Raw genomic sequence first — 26,867 nt, forward strand, 5'->3', positions numbered from 1 at the left:
TCAACAACAACAACAACAACCATCTTCAGTTACACAAAAAAAAAAATTGGACAATATTTAGAAATTTTGAAGGTTCCAGTTCAAACTTACCTGACTATTAGTGTTGTTGTAATATTTAAATTTGTGTAATAGTTATGTCTTCATGTAATTTTTTAAAAGTTTTTTGTTAAGTTTTTTTGTATATTTTTGTAATCTAAATCCAGTTTCAAATATTTTAAATCTTATTTTAAATTTTTATTTAATTTTATGTATAAAATTAAATTTTGTAAACAAAAATTTAAAATATTTATGAGATATAATTTTTATAAGGATTAAAACAATAAATAAAAAATATTTATGAATCATAAATGTGATTTGTAATTGTAAGGATCAAAATGCAAATAAAAATATGAAATTTCAAATTTGAAGTTTTGAGTAGCGAAACTTCAAATATAGAGTTTCACTCATGAAAATTTCAAATTTGAAGTTCTGAAGTTTATTTTTGGAAAGTAAAAAACTTTATATTCGAAGTTATAGAAATTCATTTGGAAATACTCCAAAGAGTTATTTTCTCTGTGAGAACTTGAGCAGTAGTTTCACATAAGTAAGCCAGAGTGCCGTTTTTGTTTTGGTAATAGACAACTTGGTCTAGCCGAATTGAATTCAGCCCGACAATTTTATATTCGTATTCAACCAATCTACACCAAAAAGTTTGATCAATAATCCAAAATAAATTTGAGAAAATAATATATATATATATATATATATTTTTTAGAAAAAAAACTTAAGTAAACAATTTAAATATTTAATTTAATTTAATTTTGTTTTATTTTCAAAATAGTGAATTTCCTTTTTTTGGAACGAAAATAGTGAATTTCAAGTATTATTAACTTTGAAATTTAAACGTGGTTCGGTTTTGTGTGGTCTAAGCCGGTTCGGTACGGGTTTAGAGAAACTGTCGGGGCGTAAATAAACCAGAGGCAGAAGAGAAGGTGGAGGAGAGTTGAGACAGAGGAGGAGGTTGTCCTTTGTGTCAACGAACGCACAAACCCTAAATCCTCTTCTTAGCCCTTTCCTCCATCGTCGAATCTTGATTTAAAAAAAAAAAGTAATAACCTTTTTTACCTTTAGCTTCTCTGTGTGTTATGTTCTGTTTCGTCGAATCTTCGATGCCCTTTCAAGATGTATAGTGTCTTGGCTTCTTCCTCTTCTTGTACTCATTTTGAATTGGTTTCGAGATTGTAGGTAGAGAAACATTTGGTGGGGCGCCAAGATCATCATGCTCTTCCGTAGGCTCTCAAGATTAGGTTTTCGCATTGCCAAAGAGCTTCCAAAAGGTTATTTCATTTATCTTTGGCTCTATTTTCTTGCAATTGTTGATTTGGATTTGTTCTTTTTTTGCTTTTGGTGGTGGAAGCAGAAGCTCATATGTTGTCTTCTGTAATTTAACTCCATTGTTTATGTTTTGGGGGCAGAGAGGCATTTCTCAGTTTGTGGAAGGAGGATTCTACAGAGGTCTTATGGCCAATATCTGCATTCCTCGGTTAGTCTCAGACCTTTGTTCTCAGTTCATGAATGTTTATTACACTCTTTACATGGTTCATTGATTAGACAATCTCTTTCCCAAACTCGATAGCTTTAAGATAGAAAAAAGTTTTATTATTAATTAGCCAGTCTGCTCTGATTAAAATGTGGATTCATTATTAATTAGCCTATCTAAAAGCTTTGTTGAAACTGATTTTAGTTTTGTATCTCTAGCTAAATCTGAAAAGGGTGGATCCTATGAAATTGACTATAGCTAATTAAAATCATTAGAGGAGAATTAAAAGGTAATGGTTTTGGCTCAAAGAGCTAACCAAAGTGCTTGATATGTCTCTTTTGCCTGCAAGTGAACTAGATTAGAGATTTTTGATTCATATTTTATCTTGATTTGATATCTCTGCTCTTTCTTCCTTTTTTTTTTTTTTTTTTGACAAGGCTGTAACACAGACGCAAACTAGGACTTTTCGGCAAGCCCTTTTCTCAAATAATCATAATCTGTGTACATCCTTTAGCACTTCCTCTGGAACAAGCGGTGAAGAAACAGAAAAGTAAGTGTTCAGATTTATCTTATAAAACATTCAAACTCTTGACAAGAACAAATGCTGACACTGAGAGTTGTATACAGGATAAACGTTATCTTTGTTGATAAAGATGGAGAGGAGATTCATATTAAGGTCCCCATCGGAATGAACATCCTTGAAGCTGCCCATGAAAACGATATAGAACTCGAAGGCACCCTTTTCTTCCATTTCATTCTTTCTTTTGGGTCTGATGCTATAGTTTTTTTTTTTTTTGCTTAAACCAAGATAGTAGTAATAAGGTTGTTTTTATCTAAATATTCAGGGGCGTGTGAATGTTCTCTGGCGTGTTCGACGTGCCATGTGATTGTTATGGTAAAACTAACTCTCTCCCTCTCTCTCTTTCTTGCAATTGATTGATCTTGAAGTGTGTTTTCACCAAACTGTGATTGAAAACTAGGACACGGAGTACTACAACAAACTTGAAGAACCTACAGATGAAGAGAACGATATGCTGGATCTTGCTTTCGCCTTAACAGAAACGTGCGTTCCCCCTCTCTCTCTCTCTCTCTGTTAAGCTTTAAAATGGTCTCACTCGGGTTCATTGGAGAAATGTTGCTGATATGTTCCATATGAAAATTGTGTATAGGTCGAGGTTGGGATGTCAAGTGATAGCAAAGCCAGAGATAGATGGAATACGCTTAGCCATTCCTTCAGCCACCAGGAATTTCGCAGTTGATGGGTTTGTTCCAAAACCTCACTAAAGCCAATTTCAAAGTCTCTCACACCAGACGATTCTTTTGTTTTCAATGAGTTGAGCTGAGAGTTAACACTTTTGTTTATCATCCGAAAATACATGATAAAACCTTAAAACCTTTTCACAGTTATCAAGCATTATAAAACTACAATAATCTTGATAAATTGCTTTCAGAGTTCTCTTCTTCCCTGTTCTCTTTTAAGTTTCAAGTAGGCAACTTGTTATACCTTGATCACTTCTTCTGAGGCTCATTAATATGAGCAGAAAGAGGTTGTTTCTGTTCTTAAATAGCCTACAGCGATCAACAAATAGATAATTTTAAAACCTAGAATAGCAAACTCGGATTAATCCACCTGCCTTTCCATCACAACAAGTAAAAAGCCCTAGCAAAGATCTGATTCTACCATCTGATGTGAACAGAGCCACGGTTCTTTTCACTCCTGCTGCAAACTTAACATCGCCCTCATAAGCCTCGATTTTTCCCCCTTAATGAATCCAATAGTACACCTAAGCCCTTGCTGAAACCTTTCTTGCCCGTCACGCTAACGTTGCTTGATGTCTGATAAAAAAAGGAACTGGGCTCCTGACCTAAAGATGGCTTGAATCGTGCAACGAAACATGCATTTCTCGAGCCTTATCACTGCTTCCATGATATTTGGACAGGTTTGTACAATATGCTTTGCAGCGATGATATTAGGACAAGTTTCTATATTATGCTTTGCAGAAGCAACCTATGTCATCTTGATTTGGTTTGACATCTCCTCTGCATAAAACTATGGTGTTGATTGAATGGAGATGTTGTAGAAGACATTGAGATTGAAAAAAAATATTATAAACTTATTGATATATTCGCTCTTCATAAATTAAAACGTTAAAAGATAAATATTAACACAAGTCTCCATAAGCCATACTGACAAAACCAAAAACAACTAAACCATCCAGAGACGAAACTTATATCAATTCTAGAACTTGGCAACCCGCAATAGAATCCAAGACCCATGAACTACTTGCAGCTCTTGCATTAACAGATCTAGCCAAGGCCTCAGCATCGGATCTTCTCTCCGTCAGAGTTTTCTTCTTGCTTGGCTCAACATTAAACACTATGATCGTGGAAACTTCATTATCATCATTAGAAATGGGTCGCCTGCACAGGATTGTTCCTCCTGCTGCTACAATCATACCTTTGTAAGCAAGCTCGAAGTCTCCCATTATGTAAAACTTTAGTCCGTTAAAAAGTTTTGGTTCCTGCACAATGTAGAATCAAACCATTAGATGATACTTTTATCAAGTATGTTGTAACACAGAGAGAAGAGGCAAACCTTGTTTAAAGCTCTTTGCCTTCCAATATAAGGTCCTTGTCGTGTTCCATGAACATCAATGGAAATCTCATATGGCTCCTCGCATACATATTCTCCGTTTTTCATACAGGCCTTGATCCCTGCAAGAAAATATATACAGACATCTTGTTGATTTTTGATATATCACAAACATACATGTTTCTTTGCTGATAATACTTACAATCAATGCTAAGAATCCATTTCCCCTCTAAGATCCCCATCATGAATTTGAGTGTCCTTTTGCAGGCTCCATTTTCGTTGGTTGATGCAATGACGTGTGTAACTCTTGGTTCCCATTTTCTCGAGACTGTAACTCCAGACAGTTCAGCAAATTCCAAAATCACACTCTGCAAGCAAAGCCATCAATGCGGTTCAAGTTATAACGTGGAGAGGTTTTGATAAAGCAAAAGGGTATGTATATACATTCGCTTCATCTGTAAGTCCTGAACAGCATAGAACCATTTTCTTGGGTAATCCGTGAAAAGGCTTTCTCTGGAGCTCACTGATGTCAGATTTTTCAGATACTTGATTAGCCTGAGCTTGCAATGGTCTAGAGAAGATAGATAAAGTTATTGTCAACATTATAATTTCACAAATTAGAATCACCTTATAATCCGCATTAATAAAATAAAAATAACATTACCCTTCAGGAGCACGCTTGCGTTTTCTTCCTTTTGGACTAGCCTCTTCACAGGGCAACTTAGAGGATGCATCCAAAGGGCATAGCATTACAAAGTTTTTCTGTTAGAAAAAAAAAAAAAGATGTTAAAAACGGTATAAAGGACTATGAGACAGAGTTTTTACATAACCTATGCAACACTTACATCGTCCCATCTGCATTCTGGTATCAGTTTTGCACACGTAACGTGAAAGCTATTCTTGCAACTCTCATTGTAACAACCAAGTGCTGCCCCTTTAAGCCCACAGCAACTGCAAGTTATTCTCCGGCTTCTTGTCAGCTCCACATCAAGGTTGACTGCTGTACGTCTGTTGAAGTATACATTTGGAGCCCTGGAAAATGCAATATAGTTTCATGCTCATGTAGTTTAAATTATTCAAAAGGCATGAGTTACTACTATAACCAGATATCTTACCATTCAGCACAGTTTTTGTGAACATGTATGACGTTAGACCCTCCACTAAAATCAGCAGAGACAGGATCACCTTTGTGGTAGTGAGACATTTTTCCTGAAGCCTGTCAGTTACACATTCCAATTCAGAATCAACTAACGGGGGGTACATCTAGGACTCCAATGTAAGATAGTGAAGCTTGCTTACCTCTGTTTCGACTGAGGACTGACAGAATGCACAAGGGAATTTATTTGTTCGTGGTCCAGAACATCGTCGCAGAAGTACACTACCTCCAAGCGAGGGCTTGTTCATCGTTGAGCGTTTCTCTGAATCTTGCACGGTATGATTGCATTTATCCACATTGGGTTTCTTTTTGTTAGTTGAATCTTGTCTATCACCCTCTTGATTCAACTCATCACTTAGGATTTTCTTGCCACGGGATTGTGTAACTCTGCTTGGGGTTGCACAGGAATCAAGTTTTGATCTCTTTTCTGAAGTCTTCTTTTCACTTCTCTCAGAGAGATCACCCGTTTGAGATTTTCTTCTCTTTTTCAGAGAGGGTTTCTCTGCAGGACTTTGTTTTTCAGGTTCCTGATCCCCCTTACCAACGTTCTCTGTTCCAAGTGAGAGCTCATTAGATACAGCAACCGGCTGCTCTGCAGACACTTTAACGCTAGATCTTTTCCTCTTTGTCCCTTGCTTTCCCTCTGCTTCCACAGATTTTTTAACACCAGACTGAACTTCTGAAGTCTGGCCCTTGTTTCTTGTAGCCCGTTTAGCTTTCACATTTTCATCAAGCTTTCCATCTTTCCTGATAGATTTTCCAGAAGTTCCACCAATCACTTGTCTCTCACCAATATTCTCTCCTGCAGACGATGCCATGTGGTCCTCCTTGGAAACCCCAACACGTACATTAACAACTTTCTTTCTTGCACTTCCTGCTTTGCGTTTTTTATTTGATGATGCATCTTTAGATAGTTCCCTTTGGGGAAGATCAATCTCACCTCTACCTAGGTCCTACAAATAAAATTTGAAAATCTTCAGTTAATTTCAACCGACATGAAGAAACTAACAAAGAAGGAGAACATCTGTCTGTATCAGAGTAAAGAAGTTCCGTTACCTTGGCCTTCACCGGACTAGGCAGAATCTCTGGAGAACAAGGCCTTTGAGTCCATTCAAACATTTCACTGTCAAACATGTCTCCTGGATGTGGCCTTTGCTCGACTGCCTGAAACACTCACCATAAGAAAGAAGTTAGATCAAAGAGCCCGATGATGTTTTTTGGATATTGGATTTAAGAGTAATAGATATGTGTCAAATAGCTTGAGGTTGCAGTAGTCATTATGAGTGAAAAAAAAAACCACATAACAATGTTTTGCAATAAGTAGCGGAAGATATCATTGAAATAAGATATTGGGGTTTCAAGAAGTTACTTTGGATGGGCCCTCATGATCTGAGTCCTTCAAATCACTGAAAGAAGGAACATCAACTGGTGTCACATTTAAAAGCTGATCACTTTCTGTTGGTGAGCTTAAGCTCTCCCCATCATCTTCATCTCTCAACCAGAACAAAGGTGCTAGATTATCTTCTTTATTCAGACTTGGATGCTCGTTCAAACGAATCACAGTTTTATCAGTGTAGTCCCTGAGTTTTTCAGCTGATTCAAGAGATTCTGTAGATTTTGTTAAAGTTTGAGAAGAGTGATTCTGCGACAGCTGCACCCTTTTATTGGTTTGGGATGAAGGCTTCATAACAATAGGTCCGGTGGCATCTACATCTGTCTCCTTGTTTCTTTTAGACCCTCTCTTCTTGGATGTTCGGGCCTTACTAGATCCCACACGTTTCTTACCGTTTTCCTTTTCAATGGAAGCATCTCCCACATGCATTTCTTTTTCTACAGACACAAATCACAGAACACACATTAAGAAAGAGGTACTTACCTCATCGTTCATATAAAAGTTCAAAAAATTGCAGCAAAACAAGCATTCAAGAGGAATCTTATGGCGTTTGTTTAACGTCCAATTTAGAGAAAAAAAACAGAAAATGAAGTGAAATGATTAACCTCCAGTTACTAATATAGTTAAGTATCCTTCGTTTAATTTAAGATAATCATCCTAACAGGCTAACAGTAAGCATACCTGGTGATGATTGTTTAGTCAGGCTAACAAACATGTGGAGACCAGAAGCAACTTCCATGTTCTTGTAAATGCTCACCAAGCTATCCATATGAGGAGCTCCTCGAATCTCTAACAAACATCATAATTATCAAAAAGTTAGGTATGACTCTGAGATCAATTAAAAAAAAAAAGCAAGTGAAAATACCTCTACGATGGAATGGGACTTTACAGACAGGACAAGTAGCATCGACTTTCATAGATTTCACTATACATGCACTGAGAAAAAAAAGAAAGAAAACAAGTTTGATTAATACATGCTATATCAAAAGAAAGAAAGAAAAGAAAAGGAGGAGGAGTGTTGTTACTTGCAAAAGACATGGTTGCAGGTAAGCGAAACTGCGGAATTAAATAGACTCAAGCTGCCACAGAAAAAAACAAAAAAAAAAAAAAGGGTAAGTTGTTTAAACAAGGCCTCAATTCAACTTGGATTACAAAGCTAATACCAAGAGATCGTAAATCAATATGAATCCAAAAAGCACAGAGAGAATTACCAGATAGGGCACTTGAGTTCTCTTCCCATCTTCTCCAGGTGAGTTGCGCCGTCGTCTCCCATCTTCTCTTTCGTTCTGTATAGATTAAGCACTGAAGCGTCTTTCCCTCTGGGTATATATATATATATTATAGAGAGAGATGGTGAAGAAGCGTATCCTTGAAAGAGCTTCCCTTGTAAGCTTTTAGAACGTTTCGTGAGAAAGCCAAAGCCGCGAACTTTTTATTTATTTCAAATGTTTTCACTCCCCGCCCAAAAATAATAAATTTTTTTTTTCTTTTCCTTACCTTAAATTTTATTAACTTGTTGAGATTTGAACCCCCATTATTTTTGGTCCTAGAATTACAAATTTCTCCAACACCTTGTACGCACTAGATACCAGCTCCACAATTAGCATATAAAAATATGAAGCAGAGAGGCAGAAGAAGATGAGGTGTTTGCCAAGGTCGGCGTAGGAGGTTGAGACGCCATAGCGGATTGAAAAAAGGAAGCATAGAACATGGATACATTTTGCAAGGGCCTCGTATCGAGGCGATATACACTATTTAATCACAGAACCCTAAAGGATAAATTCAACTTTTCTCCAGTCCAACAAAGTTGCATCCTTTAAAGATGAATCAAGCTGGAGGTTCGAGTTCACAATGTCTAAGCCCCGAGAGAGTTATGAACTAGTTCTAAGATGGGTGGTTTTGGATTCGTTGTTCTTCAGATCTAAGACTCCCTTTTTGGGGGTAAGATTCTTCTCTAACTGTGAATGGTGGTTTTTTTTTTCATGTTAAGCTCTGTTTTTCTACTTCCTAGACTCGAAATAAATAAAAAAAAAAAGACTACATCTTTATTGTATTTGCTATGCAATTTCTCTCAACCGAACAACTTTATCTGTGTCTGTCTCTTTGCTCATCTTTGGATTGATTCTCACTGTGTATCAGAACTTCACGGCCACGAGATTTTGGCGTGAGGATTAAACACGGTGTTAAATAAAAACATAACAAGCACGTAGCTCTAAACCCATTTTGATCATGAAAAGATCAGTTGGTCATATTCTTTGCGCTACAGCTACGTTATTGTTTTGTTTCTATAAGCAATATGAGTTTTTCAGTTTTCTGCATTCCAATTTATCTGCCACGCGCTTCTTAAGATTGTTCTGTTTTATAGTTTATTCAACCTCTCCTGAATGCTGCTCAGGTCATGACTCTGTAATCTCTATATTAATAACCAAACTTTTATCTCTATGGACATGTGGCAAGAAAGAAGACAATTCAGCATTACCCGATTATAAGCTAGAAACTGTTCTGAGAATCCACACATGATCAAGCAAATCACAACTCACGCTCAACATAAAGATTAGCAGATCACTGACCTTGGCTTGTCTATGCCTTCCTTGTTAAATGGTTAGAGCATGATTATTGAGAAGTTCTTAGGGTAAGGTTCTTAGCGGAATATAAGAGCCCTTCTCTTAACTTTTAACTTTTTAAAAGTTAAGAACTGTCTATTAAAAACTCTTATTTTGAATCTTGAGAAAACAATATATTTATCGTCATGGTTGTTGACTCTCACGATCCTTTTAATTTTGTTTGTTTCGTTTGAGTCTTATCGTCGGGATGTTTGATACTCTCTAGTTTTTATAATCTCAGTGAATGCATTAAGTCGTCAAAAACAAAAACTACAAGTTCTATGAGTATCCAAATTTTCAAAAAAAAAAAAAATATCAAGTTGCATGCACGAGTTTTAACTTGTGTTGTACAAATCATTTATCAAGAAAAAAAAACTTATGTTGTATCGAGATTATTGCATTTGTGGGGTTTATCTTGGACGTAATTTGTTGTACATGTTAGTTAAAAATATAAAGAACTAGTGTATGGTTGGCTCAAGATCCTATTTATAAAACCAGAAAAGTGCATTGGCAGTTTGCAAAATAATTAACGGACTGATCAATATAGATATTTATTTATATAAATATAGATAGGAAAAGAATCAGACAAGCAACTTATGTCTGAATCTTTGGGAAACAACGATAGAAGCTTTCATCACTTAAAAACAAAAACAGAAAAGGAAAATGGATAATAAGGCTAAGATTCAAGGACCATGCTTCTCCAAATGGTAAGAGGACTCATACACACAGTTGTTTTTGATGTTGCCGTTGTACTTGTTCATGTGATCAGTGTCCCACCATTCTCTGCTTCCACTGGTGCTGGCATTATGATTCATGTTCATAGTATTGTTTAAGCTCTGGTTCCACTTGTCTCGATCCTCTTGATTAATGTAACTGTTATGATTAGAGCTCACAACATTATAACTACCAATTGATTGGTTAATCAAATGATTACCAATCAAATCATTGGACTCAACGTTGTAGTAATCTTGTTGAAACAATCCATCATGGAAATAAGAGCGATCCATTGGTGGAAAACTTTGAAATGGAAGCACCCCATCGCCACGAATTTCAGGAAAAGAACCGACATGGTTATCAACATCAAAACCAGAAGAAGAACCACCAAAAGATTCAACAAACTGGTTGGTTTCTTGAGCATGTAAGAAAGGTTGGCGACGACGACTAACTTGTTGGATCTCAGCAGAAACTGCGTGAGAAACAAAAGGTTGATTTATCGTTGTACTCTTCTTTTTACGGCCACTTCCACCAATCGGTATGTTCCTTAGCGCTCCACCATGAGTCCAGTTTCGGCGACATTCCTTGCACCTGTAGCGTGGTTGAGACACACTATGGTTGTTGTAGTAACAAAACTTGGTGTTGGTTGAGTTGCACCTTGGACACACTCGCGGTGGAGGCTTCTCTTGGTTCACTTCATTGCCTCCTTCAGCAAAAACATTAGAGTAATCCATTTTTCTCAAGAGCTACTAATTAGTTCTTGTTGTTGGTATGATTATTTTGGTGTTGTGAGGGTGTCTTCTTATATGGACTCTTGAGAACTGGAAACTGAAGAAAAAGAAAGATAAGTTTGGGTTTAAGAAAGTGAGATTATGAGCAACGTGTTAAAAAATGATATATTAGTAAAATCTGAAGATCTATCCCCACACCATAGCATTAGGCTAAGCTTAGTCAAAAACCAAGGCTCTTTTACTCTTAAGTTTTAATTATTGGATGTATATGAAAAAGGGAGATCTAAGAAGATAATGATTAAATTAGTCAAATAATACAAAAACAAAATCTAGATAGAGATATTGAGAGTGTGATGCTAATTTAAGAAAAAATAATCATAAATTATAGGTGTTTATTATCAAACAAAGTATCAGAGGAGGACGCGTGTGCATAAAATAATTATATATATACATATATTTAATGAAAATGCATAGCCTAAATTGTTAAAAATGGTGAACATTAATAGGGTTTAGTAAATAACAATATCTAACAAAAAAAATATAAATATAACCATAGGAATATATATTAATGATAAAAAATAAATTTGAATAGACAAAACACATAAACAGTTAAAATTAGTAATAATTTAATAGATTTATATTAAGAGAGGAAAATAATGTGTGTGAGTTCTTGTGTTTGATAACAATTTCAAGACCAAGGAGACAATATTATATCAAAGTCCAATAATACTAATTCAGGTTCACTCACATGTTCCTATTGTTATAAATGATCAAGTGAAAACTGCGGAGGTTTCATAAATATCTGCGCCTAGTGCTTGCCACACTGCCGCTGGTTTAGTCATTGATACTCCAGTTAACTGATATTTTGCTTCTAATGTCGCTGCTCCTATTGCAATCACAACTGTTTCACTCTCACAAGGTGCACTGTTTCACTCTCACAAGGTGCACAATCTGATAAGGCAAAACCAGTCACTCCAACCAATACTGCATTTGACTATTTTCCGACATCGCTACTTTTGCCTTACCACCACAATGCTAGTACATATTCTGGCGCAAAAATCAAATCTAGTTGAGTAACTTCTTTACAACTGTCAATGCAAGAAAAAAAATCTAAAAAAGATCAGTAAATTTGAAATACATTTTTTTTAAGTTAGGGTCGACTCTGTGTGTATGTATATTAGCTGGTATATGATCAGGGTTGGAAGTGTTTGATCTCATTATTTGTGTCTGGTTTAGAAGAACAAAAGGGTAGATACGTGGGAAATCAATAATTATAATCTGGATCAGAAATTTGAGTACTTTGGATTTGGGTTCTGTGCTCGATCTCTATTGTTTTGTATGTAATGTGTGTAAACGTAACTGCAAAACAACATCCTATATAAAACAGGATTTCGCAAATTCACATATGTATAGCCATAATAATACAACTGATCACTGAAAGATAAAAATCATACAGCACTTAAAATATATCAGACCTTTTAGAAATCGGTCACCAATAAAAGAAATAGTGTTAGATTTCATCGAATTTTTTTCATATGAACTAGGGGTGGCACAGTTTTTAGAAGCATATGTGATACGATGTGTTTCGTTTAGATCATTAACTTTCTGATTTATATCGGTCCCACAGCCTTTGGAGATAAAGATCCTACATTCGGAAATATGAAAAAAACTTAACTAGAAATCTATTATATAACGGATTTGAGTTAATCTATTTCCTGCTTAAATGTTCCCAAGTTGGAAGTCTATGATAAACCCAAATTTAACATAGTATCAGAACGGGTTTATTCTCTGGCCTATCAATCTGTCCGAAAAGTGGTCCGATCATCTCACTAAATGAAGGTCCAAAAAATAGGGGTGAACATTCGGGTATCCATTCGGATTCGGTTCGGGTCTATTCAGGTTTCAGTTTTTTGGGTTTAAAGATTTTAACCCCATTTGAATATTTCTAAATTTTGGTTTGGGTTCGGTTCCGATCTTTGTGGATTCAGTTCGAGTTCCGGTAACCCATTTAAATTATTTTTAAAATTTAAAAATTCATTATCTACTTTACATTTCTCAAAATATATAAAAAAATAATATATTACATACTCCCTCTGTTTCATAATAAGTGTCACTTTACAATTCCAATGCAAATTATACTTACTTTCAGCTGAAAATTAATTGCAAACTGCATTAATTTTATAAATAATTTTATTTATCTCAAATACTATTGGTCATAGAGGTATAATTAATAACAACTTACATATATTTCATCAATTTTCTTAATATGTGTGAAAAATGTCATAGTGACGCTTATTCAGAAACGGAGGAATATAAATTTGAATGATATATGTCAAAATACATAAACTTAATATATAAATTTGTTTGGTTTGAATATTTAGATAGAGAATTAATAGATATTTTAAGAATTTTTGGTGTTTTGAGTATACTTTACCTACTTTATACATTATACTTTTGACTATTTGTATATATTTCAAGTATTTTGGACAACTTAAAAGTATCTTATATATTTTAGATGTTATTAATATACAATAAATCTAAAAATAATTAATATATTTAGGTATATAAATTTATTTCAGATACATTCGAGTACCCAAAATACCTCGGTTCGGGTTGGATTCGGTTGTCTAAAAACCAAAATTTTGAACCCGTTCAGATATTTTATAAATTTTGGTTTGGGTTCGGGTTCGATACTAGTTTTTCGAATCGGGTTCAGTTCGGTTCTTCGGATTCGGATTTATTGCCCATGCTACCAAAAAGGCTAAATTCTTTCGAAATTTTTATCAAAAATTAATATATAAAAATAAAACTAAGAAAATAAAAAATTAATATAAATAAAAATATTAATTAAAAAATGTTATTTATTTTAAAACTCTAATAATTAAATAATAAATTTAATAAATATAAATGGTGGACAAATTATATAGATAAAATAATTAAATAATATATATAATTTATTAAATGCATGTATATATATTCACATAACGGTAAGTATTTGTGATTTATTTTATTATTAAGGATATTGTCTATTGTAATTTGCTTTATTTCGTAGAGTTAGAAATATCAAAATATTTCGAATCGAAACGGCTGACTTTCTAATCAAAATTTACAGAATTGTACTCATTCCTAATATAAAGTGGCTTTTTTTGCCAATAACTTGATTATATTTTTAGTTCAACAATATTCTTTTTTTAGTAATGGGGAACACATTACATCATCGTATAATTTTTAACTCTATTACATATGATGATCAACTATCTGGAATTTGAACCTCAGACCTGTGTATAGAAACCTTTAAACTTTAATGAGTAGACTAGTGACGCTTCCATAAATTCAACTATATACTCATGTGGACTACTATTTAGGAGAAGAAAGTCTCGATATTGAGCAACCTATTTTAAAACACCTTTTAGAAATTAGATTGTTAAGAAAGACATCCATTCTCACTTAAGGGATGTATTAAAATTTCCTCCATTGTCATGACAAACCTAATAGGGAAGAACAGAAACTCAAAACTCTATTGTAAACGAACAAGAGAAAACAAAATACTACATTACTTATAAGAATTTGAAAGGGTGGGCGCCACAGCATAACGGTGATTTACCATAGATTTACCATAGTTAATGCACCTCACATTATGTGATTAGGCGTACTTTAAAAACAGAGAATAGACTAAAACAGAGCAATTCATGAACACTTGATAACACATAGATTATCTTATTTATCAGTTATGAAAGACACAAGACACTACTAATTGGTGATGATTATTTATTTATATTACAAAAAGACAAGATACGTAATTTATGTCTGAAACTTTAGGGAAACAACAATGCACACTCTTAGAACTTCAGATTCGCTTGGTTTTACGGCCACCACTACCAATTGGTATGTTCCTTAAAGCCTTACCATGAGTCCACAATCGAAGGCAATTCTTGCAGATGTAGCGCGGCTGAGACAAACTAGAGTTGGTGTAATAACAGAACTTGGTATTGTCTGAGTTACACCTTGGACATATTCGCGGTGGAGGCTTCTCTCCATTCACTTGATGATTTGCACTCACGAAAACATGCGAGGTATTCATTTCTCTCAAGAGCTATACTTGGTTTTGTTGTTGTTGTTAGTGTTGCTGGGGAGGGTGGGGGGTCTTATATAGGTTTTTGGGGGAGTGGAAATTGAAGAAGATATACATTTTGTTTTTAAGAGACTGAGATATCATACAAAAAAAAGAGACTGAGATCATGTGCAAACGTGTCAGAAATTGTGTATTAATAATCTAAAGATCTATATTCACTCAATAAACCTTAGGTTAAGCTTAGCCAAAAAGCATGGCTAGCATACTCTTCATCTTGGATGTATATGAAAATAAGAGAATCAAGAAGATACATTTGAATGGGTCAAAGTGGTAAACATAAACAAAATCCCGGGAAATTGAAAGTATAATGCCAATTTAAGGCAAATGAAATATACATTTAAGTGTTTATTATGAAAAAGAGTATGCGTGAGTGTGTATGCTCACGCACACTTTCATCGGGGCGAAAGTTAGAAAATTTTCTATATAAATCTTCACAAAAATTTCATTATACAAATCTATATTATAATAGATGAGTTTTTGCTCACTCCTCAGGGCGCCACGTCAGCATTTTGTGGTTTCCAATTTTAAAAAGTCTGAAAAAATGTCAAGTCTATAACTCGAACCCGGGTTATTGTAATAAATGAGTTTTTGCTCACTCCTCAGGGCGCCACGTCAGCATTTTGTGGTCCCCACTTTTAAAAATTCTGAAAAAATGTCAAGTCTATGACTCGAATCCGGGTTATTGAGATATAAACACCAACATTTATACCACTAAGCTAAATGATACTTTGTACATTGATGGTCGAACCTAATATATATTTATGAAGGTCGGAAGCTCTTGCTTCTTCAGCTTCCTCAGAGGGTCGGGCCTACAAGTGCGTTATGGGTTTCATTTTTAAATGAGATTCATCACGTTATATGAAAAAAAACTCAAGTTTGCAACAATTATAGTTTTCTCATATTGTAAACTGTTGTCGTTGAACATGAGTTTGAGTTCTTTTCTTCACTGTCTCAAACAAGTCTGAGTTACAGAGTTGCACCATGTGTCTGTTCGTAATCTATTTTTTCACCGGTGAACTCTTCATGTCCACATCTTAAATCGCTTGATCATTAATGTTCCTGATTTGTAGCCCCTATATAAACCCTATATATATGATTCTCATCTTTGATGAACCAAATCTGCATCTCCACAAAACTCATTGATTCCTCTTAGATTTAACCAACTTCTAGAAAATGTTTCTCTCTGCCTCTCCAATTCGTCAAACCGGCGTCTAGGCGTCCGTCACTCAACCTTCGAATCTCTCCGTCTTGGTCGTAGTAGTCAGAGCATAGCCTCTGGCTTCCTCGCTTCTGGGATTCCCTGAATTTCAAGAAAGACAGAGAGTTTGTGGGAATCACGGTTCTCTTCCTTGATGAAAATGTAAGTTAATCTTCGATCTATAACACTTATTTAACATAATTGTTTTAATTTATTTCCTGATTCTTTGTTGAATAATATTATTTACAGATTCCGTGATTCATGGGTTTACTCCCGTCAGACGTGCTAATCATTACATGTCATCTTTGAAAGCTGGTTCCATTGTGAAAGTCGATCGTTTTGAGGTTTCTAGGTGCTCAAGCATGTACAAGATAACTGATCATCCATTCCTCATTCGTTTCATCTCACTAACCATTATTGATGAAGTCATCACGGGTGCTCCTGAGATCAATCTTCAGTCAAGATTAGACTGTTCGACAATCTCCAAGTGATTGCGAACACAAACCTAGAACTTCCAGGTATATAATCATATTGCATCTGGGTTTATATTATGTTTTGATATCATAACTGATATTTAAACTCACAGATGTGGTTGGACAAATCCGTTCTTTCCAGGGCTCTGACCTCACCAAAGAAACAACTCGAGTCGTTATCCGTCTCCTCATTGATCCGTAAGAAACAATCAACACATAATTCTCTTTATATTACTGTCTATATTGTGCTAACATCAATAATCAATAATATTTCACACCCAAGATTTGTGGTCGTCTATTTATCTCCCTTACTTATCAATCTAATTTTACACAAATATTTATTTTACTGTTTCAAAGAAACCACAATAACCCAAACAATCAAAACACCAAAAACTAGAATCCCAAAAAAGACGAATCATTAATGATCACCTCTCTTTTTGTCTAATCTTACAAATAAACTTCAAAACAAATATACCAAACCAATCAACACAACTAAAATTCAACGACACATACATTGAGCCAGCTAAACAAATATAAACTACACGGCCAAATATTTAACAATTTACAAACTTACTTTCACAGATGCTTATGAAGAAGAGGAAGACGACAATCAAGATCAGTGAAATTACCTAAACAAAAAAGCAGAGTAAGTTACAAACTCTGATAAATACAACTAACAATGATTTTTGTTTACATATTACCCATTTAATAAAAGAGAAACAAACACAGCCACACCAGGAGATACAAGAGATAATCCCAACAGACACAAAGACGGCAACAACATCTCCACCTGCTCACTCATCTTGTCTTATAAAAATAGCTTATATGCTCAATGTCAACATGCCAACGCTATTGTCTTCTTATGAGAAATACATATATTCGTTTAAAACCCATTAAGACTCAAATACTAATTGTCACTCATTTTATAGTTATTTCTACAAGTTTTCATATATTTGTTTTAAAAGTCCGGTAAAAACAACAAGTTTAAAAGTAAAAAAAACATATAACCAACATAATAAGAATAAAAAAAATTATTACTTAATACACACAACTTACACAACTAAACTGGTGAAAAAATATCCAGAAACAAAAGGTACTCTCAACAACCTTAATATAATTTATGTAATCTCAACAGTACAAGTAACAAATTAAAAAGACAAACAAACAATAAGTCTTAGTGACACATCAAGCAACAACACGAACTATATCAATCACATTACTAACACAGTTTAGTCTTTCATGAGTGGAGAACAGTGCATACACAGTACATCATCACAACTCTAACCCTATAACAATAAAAAACTTTAAAAACAATGATAAACCCAAAACGCAAAATTCACAACTACAATAACCCTAACAAATATTGAGATAAAACAAGAAATATGTCTACAATCCGCGCTTGCGCGGAGGCAATGTCCCTAGTGTTAAGAAAAGTTTGGTTGATAATAAATTAATAATACATACTACAAAAAAATAAGTAGTCAAAATAATATCGAATGCCTATTTTTCGAAATATCTTTAGAACTCGACAAAACCCTTAAAACTAAATCTCTAGCAGTAATGAGCTTATTTAGAGGGAAAATACAATCTGTGTAAGTGCGTGCGTTCGTAAGTGTTAGGCCATCCGCATTGAGGGTTTTAAACCCAGGTTCACACGCTTCCCAAAACAAAAAAGGTGAACTCAGGGTCTTGCAGGTTCACGCGTAAGAGACGGGTTCACAACTATTTCGTGTGCTCCACGACGCGTGGCGGCCTGCGATTGGTTGGACTTTTTATTTATTTATTTTTTATTTTTTTAAAGAAATCAAACGAAAAAAAGAAAATAATAATAAAAAATTAAATTGGTGAACCCCTCCTAAGTTTCACTAATGCAGATGCCCTTAGACAATTTGTGTGAGTGAGTGCGTTGTAAGTGTTTATAAGAATTTATTTTTAAAAGATATGCTCAAGGAAATGTTTTCATATATACTCCCTATGTTTCATTATAAGTGTTGTTTTAGGTTTCAGCACACGGATTAAGAAAACAATTAATTTTGTACATTTCTTATAAAAAAACACTATTACCTATACAGCTAACCATATTTCAACCAATAGAAAAATAAATTTTGCATAAAATTAATAAATTTTTCATTGAAAATCGAAAACGACACTTATTTTATAACGAAAAAAATTCTCTAAAATGACATTTAATATGAAACGGAGGGAGTATATACATAGATAGCAATGCTAAACACCAAGATGACAGAGACTCAACAAAAAAATATTTAGTATCAAATGAATAACCTATCAATGAAACTTACAAAACATCTAAATAAAATGAGTGCATTACCTAATGAGGCACATTTTTGTCTTTCTTTACACATTAGGACATTTTGTGCTGGAGAGACACTTTCTCCTTACAACTGGCAATTGCTGGACATATATACCCTCGCTGGCTTAACTAAAACAAGGAAAAAAGTTTTGGCGTTCTGTGTCTAGTTAGTGGGGACCAAAATAAGTTTGGTTTTGTTTCTATATAATGCTCTATGCCTAGTAAAATGAGTCTCACGTGGTGATTTTGTATTTCATTAAGTGTAGTTTAGTTAGTGTTTTTTTAGTTAGAAGTTGGTTTTTATATTAGTTATTGTGGTAGTTTATTTATAAAAATAATTTTTACAATAAATTACAATTTTTTTCTCTACGTTTTAACATCTATTTTCACATGTGGACATCGACGGATAACGTGTGGACGGTAAATAGAGACATGTATGCGTGGACAAAAGGGTGGACATGGACGGATAACGTGTGGACGGTAAATAGAGACATGTATGCGTGGACAAAAGGGTATGTACATATATGTACACAAAACTAGTTAGAATTAAAGGAAGAACATACAACAATTAAAATATTATCCAGGAACTAAAGATGTTACAAAGAACTTAGATTAAAAAGGCTTACACAAAATGAAGAAATATATGTGGATATAAATTTAAGTGTTGTGGACAGACGAAGTGTGGACGCTTGTTCAGACGCTTGTTGGGTATCTGTCAGTTGCAAATAATCTCTTGGGGGAGACGGGTGTCATGTTGAAGGGTTCCTATATTTGAAAGACGAACCAAAATTATTTTTCAATTTAAAGCAAAATCTGAAATTTGAAAAAAACCAATTTTTTTTTGTCAAAGAAACGATAGTACAAAAAGATAAAATACTAACCTCTGATTTTGTTTTGCTGTGTGGCTGGTTACGAAGGAAGCTTGCCTTTCTTCTTTGACTTTGATTTCGTCATGATTCGAGACAGATGAACGAATTAACTATGAACTGAAGAAGAAAATCGAGGAATTAGAACGAAAAAGTAAAGATGGAGTGCTAAATGCAGAATCAAGCGGCGCATATTAAGAATCCATAATTTTTAGGAAGAAAATTTTTAGGAAGAAGAAAGAAAGGATTTCAAAAATTAGGGTTATAAAATTGGGGAAAGTGAATCTGTAAATCGAAAGTGGTTCTAGAGAGAGAGTAAATGTTTCTTTTTTTAATTATTTATTTAATTTTTGTTTGGTTGTGTGGAAAATAGCTTTGGTTTGTTTTGTTAGAAATATGTAGTTATGCTTTAGTTGAAGGTATATAAGACATTACGCATAGAGAAAGTGTGTGACATGTGAAAAGTGTCTTTATGTGTAATTGGAAACTGAGAATGTGTAAAAATTTTAAATAAAAATTTCATCAGTAATTTTGTTTTGAGAAAGGATGAAAGGGTGTGTATGTGTGAAAAATTAACTACATCATAAAACATATGTCTAGAATTGATCATATTCGAAATGGATACAAATTGTGTGAATTGAAAAGTCTTACGTAGGCATGGACATTCAGATTGTCATTCATGTTTGGTTTGAATTTTCAAGTTTCGAATTTAGTCTCATAGATCTCATTCATGTATTATTTTTATGACAGATTAGGTTAGGCTGAGAACATCAGGTGGCCTAGCGGCAGTACTGAATGTTTTTCACACACAACTACCCGAGGTCGCCAGTTCGATACTCGGGGGTAGCGGGGTGGAACTGGGTTAGCTAAAAAACCCCTGCGTCAGGTGGGCTACGGCCAGTACTGAACGTGGGATACGGTTTCTGGCGAGGTGGCCCTTCGGGGTGAGCCCAGTCACTATAAAAAGTTTAACCTATACAGTTTAACCGGAGCCTCTAGCTCAGGTGGTATAGGAACCTCGACTGGGGTGCCCGCCATCTCGAGTTCGAGCCCCGGCCACTGCGGTATTCAAATACGGGCCGCAGCGTTCCAGGACCAACGCGTGGAGAGCCGTTTGGCCGCCCACGCGGCTAGTCTGCACTCTCGATGTACGGGTGCCAATGTACGGGTTATATCGCCCTGTTGGCTATCGCCCTGTCGATGAGTGGCAGGACACCTGGGTTATCAAAAAAAAAAAAAAAAAAAAAAAAAAAGATTGGGTTAGGCTAATAATATTTTGGGTTCGAACTTAATTTGTAACACATGTTAAAACACATTCGTTAGTCATGCTTATTTTAAATTTGGGTTATTTCAGTTCGAGTAGTTTAGATATAATATCTCAATAAGCATCAAATTAAGTATTTAATATACATTTTGTACATTTTAAATACTTATTTTTAAATATCATATCAAACTGAACATGTAATTGAGTATTTTATGTACTTATTTGGGTTTCAAATACTTATTTCGAATAATTTAGAACTCAGCATCCTCATCCTCTAAGATGGCAAATCTGTTTCCCGTTGTGATTTGCTGAGCTGGTGTTTGAGGTGTCTTTTGCTTTTACGGAGGCCAGCTCTCTATTTCTGTTTTGCTGCTCTTGACCATTTTTGTCTTGTTTCTGTGTGCCGGTCGTCACTTTGTTTGCGTGAGTTGAGCTGAAGAAAGATGGACTCGTGGGCCTCGTCTGCATTGCTGGTTTCATCATGGGCCTCGACTGGTTTCTAATAGAAACGAGAGAGAAACAAAACCAAAGACAGAACAATAAGAAGAAAACCATGCTGAATTCATTGTGAATCTAGCTAAAGAGAAATCGTTGTTACCTCTGTTCATCTGAAAGATAGAGAGTAGTGAAGTTGTATCTATCATCTCAACTTGGGGAGGACGAGGCACCGACGGACTTACAAACTGGAATAACCATCTTGTTGGTGTCCATGTTCATATATCATCCGAACACTCATCAATATTCATAGAATAATTCTGATTCTCATCATTATCTTCAGAGTGACTTACGTTACAAGACACTTTTGTCTTTTCTTTTACAGTCTAAGACACATTATGCCTAAAGGTCACTTTCTCTGTTTTCTAGGCGCTTATAGACGTTTTTACCCTCAAAAACCTAAAGAAATTAGTTGGGTTTCTTTGTCTGGTAACAAACTAAATTAACTAGCTTTTGTATTAGTTTGAGAAAAATTTACATCTAGAGGCAGTTTATGAGTTTTATTAACACAATGAGGCAGTTTTCACTACTAAGGTAGTTTTGTTTAATGAAACTCAACTTCTGGTTAAAAATTAACTAAATAACTTTGTAACCAAGTGTTATACGATAACTAAATGTAACATCTATTTCATTTTTAGGCGGGATTTAACTATAGCCATTCATTTATTTGTTAATCTAATGGTCAAGATTCTTCAGAGACCAAGTGAGTCCTCTTACCTTTATTCTTCGTCGTCTTCCTCCCAAATTCTCCATTTTTCTCCTATCATATTCTCCATTTTCTAAATTGAAACATGCTTCTTTATATATTTTTTTCAAGAAAACTTGTATTTAATCATTATCTCTATTACTTAATCTATCTTTTGAAATATGTTAAGGTGTATCTCCGATGGTGATTTAGTGGTGCTATATACTACAACAACAACAACGGAGGAGATGTTGGCGACTTTGACGAAGACATGGCGGAGACATAGTCGACGGCAAACACAACGTAGAAGACTCATCCCCCACCATAAACCAGACTGTAAAAATCAAGAAATTCATCCACCATGGCGCTTTCACATGGGACACCGCCAAAGTTTAGGTTCTTCCACAATAGCACCTTCACATAGGACGCCGCCAAGAATATCATCCCCATCGCCGCATCTTCTACCTCACAATTTTTACACACAGTCCTCCTTTGCTGAGTTGGACAGAACTGAAAGGTCATAAGCTTCACGGTGTTGTTGTTTCTGTCCGAAGGTTCTTACGGTTTTAGAAAGATTTCAGTCTTTTGTAAGTTGCTTTGGCCATTTGTAAAATATTCTGTGAAACAATTTCGCAAAAAACTAAATCATTTCCAAGTTAATGGCAACTTTAATTGTGAACATGATGAATTTAGTTTGATGGTATATGCTTCACTTTACGGCTAGTTCGTGCTTTTTGTGGATGAGTTTTGTTTCGTTACTAATTAATATAATTTTTTAGTTGGTTCCTTTGTATATATTGAAAGTCTTTTAGATGATGCTATTTTTTCTTTTCTTTTACATGATGTTAGATCTTGGCTTGAAAAGATAAACTTTAGGAGCTATATCTAGATTTTTCAAAATAAAGAGTTTTTAGAGAGGTAATGGTAGTAGTCTTTGTGGTATCCTTTGTTCTTTATTTATTTCTTTTTTCTTTATTAGATTTGAGAATTTGTTATATCTTTGGTTAGATTGAGCTTGAGAATCCAATTGAGAACATTGGAGCTATGATAGTGAGACAAGCTGCTTTCAAACTAATGACATGGCTGGTGATGAAACAATGACTTTGGTTGTTCTTGGCTAGGTCTCATGCTGAAAGTGTAAAAATTTGCAATTGGTGTACACATTGTTTTTTTAAAAACGATGTACATGTCGATGTTTTGTAATCGGTGTACATGTTGTTTTTTTTAAACAGATGTACATGTCGAGCCAAGATCGTGTACACGTGGCCAGTCAATCATCATGTACATTATGTACATATAAATGTTAATAAATGTTATCAACTATTGCAACACCAAAACATTATTTATCTTTGTTTGTACACCGGTTCTCAGTGTCAATCTTTAAATTTATGTACACCAAACCTATCAGTGTCCATTCGTGATGTACATAAAAGTTAATCAGCAGTGATGTACATAAAAGTTAATCAGTACACCATTGTACACGTGGACAGTCAATCATCATGTACATTATGTACACATAAATGTTAATAAATGTTATCAGCTATTGGAACGCCAAAACATTATTCATCTTTGTACACCGGTTATCAATGTCAATCTTTAACTTTTATGTACACCAAACCTATCAGTGTTTCTTACGGTACATTAACTTTTATGTACACCAAACCTATCAGTTTCCATTTTTCACTTTCTTCATTTTAGTTTAGTGTTCCATTTTTAGATTAGTATATTCGTGAAAGTGGATGTCGTTTGACACTAAAACATATCAAAGATGTTCAGTTTGAAATGCTTGGGCTTATGGGATTGACCTTATAAGTGAAATATAGTTCAAGTATATATGTACACAAATAATATATAATGTTGTACATGTGTACACCAACAATTGTACGTCACAGAGACAAGGTCATTAACTTATCAACGCCTATATCAAGATCTAAAATAAACCTTCATCTTTTCGACTAGCATCAAGAGTGATGAGACAAATTGATTGATAGATAGCTTGCCTTACCACACCAACCACCTTAGCTTTAGAAGGCCGGAAGTAACCTAAGATTCTTATAGTAGCATTTGATGTGTCACCTTCCCTCCCTTCACTGAAAACAACATAAAATAGAGTGTTCAAAATCAAAGATGTCAACTTACTTAGTTGCAAAACGCCCCTCTATTTCATTCGCTCGTCTAGTTCTTCCACAACCGAAGGCTCTGATTTTAGGTACCAAACAGATTGTAAGAAACATGATTCAAGTAATACCGACTAAAACAAAACAAAATCGAAAAGATATAATTTACCGTCAGCTCTCTCTTTCATGTGTTTTTTCGTCTAGTCGCCATCTTTTTCGGCACTATCTCTATCGTCGAAACAAACTTCTGTCGATAGTAAGTTTCTCAAGCTTCTTTCTTCTCTTTCACTTTGGGAATCCTAAATCTTGATTAAAAATATTATATCCAAAAGTAAAAGGCAAGTGAGCTAATTATTAAAATCAATTAAATTTGGTTTCGGGTCCACCAATTTGATTTATTCAAAATTCGAAAAACAAACTAAAAATAAAAAGCAACGAGGGAATTAGTTTCTGGTTTGCTTTTTTAGGGTCATGATAGTCTTTCATTCCGATAAACTACCCAAGTAGTGCTATGTGACCTGCAGTGTAATTAAAAGAGACATTTACATTGAGAGTTAGTTTATGTGATTTTATTACACAATAAGTCAGTTACAACTACTGAGGTAGTTTTGCTATGGTTGTTTACTTTGCTATCCCTAACAAGCTTAACGTTTCTTTTTCTTTTTTAGTTTAGTGTTTTTAAAATTTAAATTGTTTTTTAATTGGAAAGAGATAAGAACGACATTAAAGAGTTTTCAACCACACCTTTTTATATTTTTTTCATCTTTTGCACGTTTACCTAAAAATTGTGCTAAGAAAAGTTGAAAAATCACGCCGAGAAAGTTAATTGATTTGACGACGGAGGCGGTGGAGCTAGATGACATAACAGAGAAAGTATCTAGGCAAATAGAGACTCGATGACTTCAATAACCACAAAATCCTTATCTCCTTCATCCTCCAACGCGTAGTCTCAGATCTCGATCAACTAACCACAATCTGTTTCCCAAAATTTCAATCAGAGAGTTGTTCATCCATGGTCAAAGTCACAGTTTATCTTCCTTCTCATATGAATCAACTCTCCATTTTGTTTTGTCTCCGCCATCATCACCGCTCACTCATTAATGCTCTCCAACGGTCTGAGTTTGATTACCACTTCAAATTGTATTAAACCTCTTTGTCTAATACTCTTATTATTCTGTCACCGGAAAACTCTTTTCCATCAAGTCTAATTACCGCTTTGAACTATACAACACTGCGGGTCAAAGCGTTCGTCTTGAATGTGTTGGGTATGTATAATTTAGATTTTTTTACTTATTCATAACAAAATTTTCATTTAAATAAGCATTATATGCTCTTAGTTGCAGTGATGTGGTTTGTATTCTTAAATACAATATTAGTCATATGAACACATGTAGATATATGTAAAAAGTACACATTGTTGATGTGTACATGTGGATATCATATAGGAGGCGTACACGTGTACATAAAGAAACTCTATGTTCTTTGATTAAGCATCCATATTTATTTGTCCACATATCTATGTTGTAGCATGTATGTGTGTATTGTATATTAAGTATCTTTAAAATTAATACTTGATAATATCTAAAAGAATACAACTTAAATTAACAACTCAAATGTGATGTGTAACATTTCCGTTCACAACAAGTAAAAGAAACGTGAAGGAAAAACATGCTCATAATTTAAACACAACTTTTCAAGACAGTGTGGAGAAGAAAGTGATCAAGTATTTAAATTTAGAACAGTAGAAAATGTTTGTTTCATTCTTATTATGCGTAACAGTATTGTGTATCCTAATGATGTTTTATGTATTTATTTTTGTACATATGTATATTGTTTGCAATTGTACATTTTGATATTGGGTATCTGTACATGTTGACAAACGTACATGTGGATAATGTACAAGCGTACATGTGGACAATTATATGTGTACACTAGAGCATTAAATCCACATGTACACTACGTACAATATTTGAATTAACGTTTATAAATGTAGATTTAAACACAATTTTATCATCCATTATTAAAATTAATATAAAAAATGTCTTTTGAATTGCTCTGATTTCTATTGGTGGCTGAATTAAATTAAGCTTCAACACTAACAATCTCGTATCGTTATCTTTCTTGACAAAAATATTTATTGGAAAGACTTCAATAAGGCTACCAACAACAACACCAATATCGAGAAACAACAAATTTTTTTTATCAGAATAAAAAGGTAGGATTTTTTGGCGGGGACGCTGGACATCGGTGGCGGAGACGCCGGACATCTGTGGCGGAGACGACATAGAAAAGTGGTGAAGACGTTGCAGGTCAGCTACTTCTTCTCCGTCGTCTTTTATATCGCTTCATCTACATCTTCACAAAACAAGCTTCTACAACAATGGCCGAAAAGAGAGAGAAAGAAAGAGAAAAATAAAAGAGATAATGAGAAAAAAGTAAGAAATTTGTGTTATTTAGTTAAATATTAATTCGGCTTCAATTGAGTAGGTTTGGTTTTCATAGGTTGAGAGAAGTGAAAAGTGCGTTGGGAAAAGGAAAAAGTGTGCGAGGAGCAGAAACTGTCTTAAAGTGTTATTAGAAAGTATAAAACTGACCTTGAGTGTAATATTTTCTAATT

At 34.5% G+C, this 26,867-nt stretch overlaps 3 protein-coding genes across 4 annotated transcripts; 1 reads left to right on the forward strand and 2 right to left on the reverse strand.

The window, feature by feature from the left end:
- The first annotated feature begins 950 nt into the window (after positions 1-950).
- On the forward strand, positions 951-2,980 carry LOC106389896 (adrenodoxin-like protein 2, mitochondrial). Of its 2 annotated transcripts, none has more exons than XM_013830248.3 (8): positions 951-1,087; positions 1,218-1,316; positions 1,455-1,522; positions 1,957-2,069; positions 2,147-2,253; positions 2,365-2,414; positions 2,500-2,582; positions 2,689-2,980. In XM_013830248.3, exons 2-8 carry the CDS (start codon positions 1,259-1,261, stop codon positions 2,801-2,803), a joined length of 594 nt encoding a protein of 197 aa, XP_013685702.2. In that variant the 5' UTR covers positions 951-1,087; positions 1,218-1,258; the 3' UTR covers positions 2,804-2,980. The 2 variants fall into 2 exon arrangements, with proteins under 2 accessions (XP_013685702.2, XP_013685701.2); XM_013830247.3 differs by having other exon boundaries at positions 963-1,087; positions 1,225-1,316.
- A 643-nt stretch (positions 2,981-3,623) lies between these two features.
- On the reverse strand, positions 3,624-8,031 carry LOC106389897 (protein BREAST CANCER SUSCEPTIBILITY 1 homolog). The gene is made up of 14 exons (XM_013830249.3): positions 7,873-8,031; positions 7,687-7,740; positions 7,527-7,597; positions 7,343-7,450; positions 6,638-7,098; positions 6,325-6,432; positions 5,412-6,221; positions 5,228-5,328; positions 4,958-5,144; positions 4,777-4,874; positions 4,557-4,683; positions 4,315-4,480; positions 4,116-4,234; positions 3,624-4,041 (listed from the first exon to the last, which is right to left on the reverse strand). Exons 1-14 carry the CDS (start codon positions 7,932-7,934, stop codon positions 3,748-3,750), a joined length of 2,766 nt encoding a protein of 921 aa, XP_013685703.2. The 5' UTR covers positions 7,935-8,031; the 3' UTR covers positions 3,624-3,747.
- A 1,759-nt stretch (positions 8,032-9,790) lies between these two features.
- On the reverse strand, positions 9,791-11,590 carry LOC106387070 (dof zinc finger protein DOF4.3-like). The gene has a single exon (XM_013826884.3). The coding sequence runs from the start codon at positions 10,710-10,712 to the stop codon at positions 9,948-9,950; it is 765 nt and encodes a 254-aa protein (XP_013682338.2). The 5' UTR covers positions 10,713-11,590; the 3' UTR covers positions 9,791-9,947.
- Positions 11,591-26,867: the final 15,277 nt, after the last annotated feature.

The sequence above is a fragment of the Brassica napus genome, chromosome C3 (genome assembly GCF_020379485.1).
Source record: "Brassica napus cultivar Da-Ae chromosome C3, Da-Ae, whole genome shotgun sequence".
Taxonomy (NCBI): domain Eukaryota; kingdom Viridiplantae; phylum Streptophyta; class Magnoliopsida; order Brassicales; family Brassicaceae; genus Brassica; species Brassica napus.